Source organism: Dermacentor andersoni, unplaced genomic scaffold (genome assembly GCF_023375885.2).
Source record: "Dermacentor andersoni unplaced genomic scaffold, qqDerAnde1_hic_scaffold ctg00000040.1, whole genome shotgun sequence".
In the NCBI taxonomy this organism is placed as follows: Eukaryota; Metazoa; Arthropoda; class Arachnida; order Ixodida; family Ixodidae; genus Dermacentor; species Dermacentor andersoni.
The window spans coordinates 2,034,974-2,040,126 of NW_027314753.1; the positions used below are offsets into that span (position 1 = coordinate 2,034,974).

Consider the following 5,153-nt stretch of genomic DNA (forward strand, 5'->3'; position numbering starts at 1 on the left):
AGGTTAGGTTAGGTTAGGTTAGGTCAGGTCAGGTCAGGTCAGGTCAGGTCAGGTCAGGTAAGATTAGGTTAGGTTAGGTTAGGTTAGGTTAGGTTAGGTTAGGTTAGGTTAGGTCAGGTCAGGTCAGGTCAGGTCAGGTCAGGTCAGGTTAGGTTGGTTAGGTTAGGTTAGGTTAGGTTAGGTTAGGTTAGGTTAGGTTAGGTTAGGTTAGGTTAGTGTGACGTCAGCCTGTAGATAAAACACGAGCACACTTCTTTGGCTGTCATCCCGCACTTATCACAAAAGTCATGTGACTAGTGCTTCTGTATATATTGCACATCATCGGAATAAACGGGGTATTCCCTTTATCACCGCCCTACGATGCGTGTCTGACATGGTGTCAGAAGTGGGATCGGCCGCTCCCGAAATAGACCGTCAGGGGCGTATGCAGTCCGACAGAGCGGAGCAGTAGCTTGCAAGTGATGCAAGTCCTCACGGAAGGCACGGCAGCAACGAGCGTCCAGAAACGAGCAACAATGGCTGGGATAAAGCCTCCGCAGCCATTTGATTTCCACAACGCAGCAGACTGGCCCTCTTGGATTGAGGAATTCGAAGACTACAGCTTCGCATCCGGTCTCAGCGAGAAAACGGAAGAAATTCAAGTAAGAACCCTTCTTTACACAATGGGCCGGAAGGCAAGAGAGATTCTTCGCTCGTTAGCGGTAAAAGACGAAGACCTGAAGACTTTCAAGGTCGTAAAGGCAAAGTTTGAAGCCTATTTCGTTCACACGAAGAACACAGTGTATGAGAGCGCCCGTTTTAACAGACGTCGTCAACAGCCAGGGGAAACTGTAGACGAATTTGCAACCGACCTCCACAAGTTAGCAGAGCGATGCGACTTCGATAACATGAAGGACCGTTTAATAAGGGATCGCTTTGTAGTTGGCCTTCTAGACGAAGCGCTGTCGGAAGAGCTTCAAATGGACCCTAAGCTAACATTGGCCACCGCACTAGCAAGGGCCCGAACAAGCGAAACGATAAAGCAGCAGCAAGCAGACTTGAAACAGCGGGAAGGTACGAGCGCCGAAACATATGTTGCAGCGGTAAAGAACAAGAAAACAGAACAGAAGAGAGAATGGAATGCTACACTTGCGCGTCGCAAGAAGACCGCTTCTGTAAAAAGCTGCACTTATTGCGCAGGTTCGATGCACCCGCGAACTAGTTGCCCAGCGAAGCAGCAAAAATGCTTTTACTGCCAGAAGCTAGGGCATTTCGAAAAGGCTTGTCGAATTAAAAACAGAGAAAGAAAACTTGACGGGGTAACGGCACCGGGCTGCCCAGATAACGGCTGCCCAGATAACGAGCGCCAATTCCTCGGCACAGTTACACCGCGACAAAGCAAGTTGTCTGCGCACTTCGTGACGGTACAGATAAACGGCCATGAAGTAAAAATGAAAGTCGATACTGGAGCAGAAGTCACGGTCGTGGGGGAAAATTTCCCAGGAATGCCAAGCTATCTTGAGAAAGCAGGAAATCTAAGGGGACCAAGTGACGCAAGCATTGACACGTGCGGAAAGTTTCAAGCCGAAATCGCATGGAAGGACAATCGCTGCGAGCAGACAGTGTATGTCGTAAAAAACTTGCACATGCCTTTACTAGGGCTACCTGCAATAAATGCCCTTGGGGTAGTTCGATTTTTAGACGAACTAGAAACGTCCGAGGAGGTCGCGAGACAGTACCCAGGGCTATTTCAAGGAATCGGATCTATAGCAGGAGAGCACACGATACGGTTGACAGAAAATGCAATCCCCTACGCAGTGTCAACCCCGCGCAGGATTCCTATCCCGATGAAGCAAGCGGTTAAGGAGGAACTTGACAGGCTTGAGCGGGAAGGCATGATTAGGAAGGTCGAGGATCCGACGGAATGGTGTGCGCCAATTGTGCCGGTTTTGAAGCCATCCGGCTCAGTCAGGATTTGCGTCGACCTCACTCAACTAAATAACTTCGTAAGAAGAGAGCGCCTCCAATTGCCAACCGTAGAGCAGATCATGGGAAGCTTTCAGGAAGCCTCTGTGTTCTCGAAACTAGACGCAAGCTCAGGATTTTACCAAATTCAACTTGCGGAGTCCTGCCAAACACTCACCACTTTCATAACACCATACGGCAGGTACTGCTATCGCAGACTACCGTTTGGTATAACCTCGGCACCAGAAGTTTTTCAGAGGAAGTTCACGCAAGTCTTGGAAGGATTAGACGGTGTTTTGAACTACATGGACGATATTCTTGTGTTCGGCGCAAATAAGTCGGAGCACGACTCTCGCTTACACAAGGTGCTCGGAAGACTACAGCGGGAAGGAGTGACGCTGAACAAAGAAAAATGCTGTTTTTCAGTGCAAGAAGTATCCTTCCTTGGCATGATCTTTGGCGCTGGTGGCGTGCGGCCGCATCCTGAAAAAGTGCGGGCCATCACAGAATTTCCGAGGCCGCAGAACGTAACGGAAGTTCGCTCTCTTCTGGGAATGATGAACCATCTTGCTAGGTTTCTTCCAGATGCAGCGTCTATGAGCGCGCCTCTACGCAGCCTTCTGTGCAAGGACAATGAGTGGTCGTGGGGACCGCTACAGGAACAAGCATTTTGCAAAATCAAGGAAACCATCAGCTCGGACAGGTGCCTCGCCATGTACCACCCTCTCTACGAGACAATAGTCTCGGCTGATGCTTCATCGTATGGTCTTGGTGCTGTATTATTTCAGATCCAACCATCCGGGGAACGACGACCGGTTGCTTATGCCTCGAGATCGCTGACAAAGACGGAACAAAAATATTCTCAAATAGAGAAGGAGGCGTTAGCTCTGACGTGGGCAGCTGAACGTTTCGACGAATTTTTAAGAGGTATGAAATTTTTGTTCGAAACAGATCACAAGCCTCTACTTCCGTTGCTCGGTCGTGATCCTCTGGACGCTATGCCGCCTCGCATCCAAAGATTCAGAATGCGTTTGATGAGGTACTGCTTCACACTAACGCACGTTCCCGGCAAAAGCATTGCGACAGCCGACACCTTATCAAGAGTACGAGCGAACGCTACTAACCAAACTCTAGGCGCCTTGACAGACTCAGACGTATCTGCTTTCGTCGATGGAATAGTTCAGGGCCTACCGGCTACAGAAAGCATGCTTAATCTCATACGAGCTGAGCAACAAAAAGACCAGGAATGCTTGTCATTGATGAAAGCCTGCCACCACGGGTGGCCAAGAAAAGAAAGGCTCCCAGACGTTTTGAGGCAATTTTGGCCCGTCCGTGCTAACATTTCAGTTTGCAAGAACCTGTTGCTGAAAGATGCTCGCATTATTGTTCCGCGAAGTCTGCGGAAGGAAATGATCGAACGACTACACGAAGGGCACCAAGGTATCGTTCGCTGCAGAGCAAAAGCAAAGGAATCTGTTTGGTGGCCGGGGCTCAGCAAAGAGATAGCAAAAGCTGTAGCTGATTGTCATGTGTGCGCGAGTGAACGCGTTCAGTTCGCGGAACCAATGATTCCCTCGGAAACGACAGAGCTACCATGGCAAAAAGTCGGCGTGGACTTATTTGAAATAAAACGCGCCGTGTATCTTGTTGTTGTGGATTATCATTCCAGATATCCAGAGCTGGCCTTGCTGAAAGGCGATACGTCATCAGAAGCGGTTATCAACCATCTGAAGAGCATCTTCGCCAGGCACGGCATCCCAAACACCGTGGTATCCGACAACGGACCACAATTTGTCTCGTTTGCTTTCAAGCATTTTTCAAGCGTGTACGGGTTCAAGCACGTCACAACTAGCCCGCTCTTCCCGCAAGCCAACGGCGAAGCTGAGCGCATGGTAAGAACGATTAAGCTACTTTTGAAGAAAGCAGAGGACCCCTACATTTCTTTGCTGAACTACCGGAACTCGCCGGGTCCCACAGGTTACAGTCCAGCACAACTTTTGATGAGCCGTCGATTGCGCTCAAGAATACCTTGCGTTCAATCTCTGCTAAAACCCTGTGTCGTTAGCTCTTCGTGGCAGAAAATGGATGAGGAATACAGAAACAGGCAGAAAAGATACTTTGACAAGCGTCATGCTGCCAGGTCTTTGCCCAGACTTTCTGCAGGAAATCGAGTGTGGCTGAAAGACAAGGGGACTCCCGGAACTATCCTGCGGCCGTCCCAAACACCACGGTCCTACTGGGTGGGGACCGACAAAGGCGCCGTTCGCCGGAACAGACGCCATCTCCTCCTACTGCCAGAGACTGGAGACGATGACAGTGTTCCATCGGCGGTTCAACGGGATCACCATCAAGAGATTGACGTAACACCGAAGCCACAAGTTCCCGAACTGCCCGCCAAATCGCCGGCTACAACGCCAGTGAAGTATGCCGGTGTGCAGCAGCCGTCGGATGGTCACGCCAGCGAAACCAGCGGACATCGTAGAACCACCCGCTGCGGTCGCATAATCAAGACGCCGAAACGACTTGGAGTTAATGATTAACTATGAACTGTGTTGTTGAGTTATTGTGAATGTACTTAGCTTGCAAAAAGGGAAAGATGTGACGTCAGCCTGTAGATAAAACACGAGCACACTTCTTTGGCTGTCATCCCGCACTTATCACAAAAGTCATGTGACTAGTGCTTCTGTATATATTGCACATCATCGGAATAAACGGGGTATTCCCTTTATCACCGCCCTACGATGCGTGTCTGACAGTTAGGTGTTAGATGTTAGATTAAATTAGATGTTAAGTTAGATGTTAGATGTTAGACTAGATTAGACGTTAGGTTAGGTTAGGTTAGGTTGTTAGGTTAGGTTAGGTTAGGTTAGGTTAGGTTAGGATTAGATGTTAGGTTAGATGTTAGATGTTAGATTAGATTAGATGTTAGGTTAGGTTAGGTTAGGTTGGGTTAGGTTAGGTTAGGTTAGGTTAGGTGAGGTGAGGTGAGGTTAGGTTAGCTTAGGTTAGGTTATGTTAGGTTATTTTAGGTTAGGTTAGGTTAGATGTTAGATGTTAGATTATATTAGATTGGAAGTTAGATGTTCGATGTTAGACTACATGAGACGTTAGGTTAGGTTAGGTTAGGTTGTTAGGTTAGGTTAGGTTAGGTTAGGTTAGGTCAGGTCAGGTCAGGTCAGGTCAGGTCAGGTCAGGTCAGGTTAGGTTAG

At 48.7% G+C, this 5,153-nt stretch overlaps 1 protein-coding gene across 1 annotated transcript; it reads left to right on the plus strand.

Annotated features, from left to right (window-relative positions):
* The first annotated feature begins 241 nt into the window (after nt 1-241).
* LOC140214381 (uncharacterized) lies at nt 242-4,484 on the plus strand. The gene is made up of 3 exons (XM_072285750.1): nt 242-2,704; nt 3,614-3,836; nt 4,023-4,484. The coding sequence occupies exons 1-3, from the start codon at nt 462-464 to the stop codon at nt 4,482-4,484; spliced, it is 2,928 nt and encodes a 975-aa protein (XP_072141851.1). The 5' UTR covers nt 242-461.
* The last annotated feature ends 669 nt before the right edge of the window (nt 4,485-5,153 follow it).

Excerpts from the sequence above, each read along its gene's own strand:
- LOC140214381 (XM_072285750.1), top strand. The coding sequence starts at position 462 with ATGCAAGTCCTCACGGAAGGCACGGCAGCAACGAGCGTCCAGAAACGA. Across the intron at positions 2,705-3,613 it reads GTCTCGGCTGATGCTTCATC|ATATCCAGAGCTGGCCTTGC; the intron begins GTATGGTCTTGG and ends TTATCATTCCAG. Across the intron at positions 3,837-4,022 it reads ACGGCGAAGCTGAGCGCATG|AAAATGGATGAGGAATACAG; the intron begins GTAAGAACGATT and ends TCTTCGTGGCAG.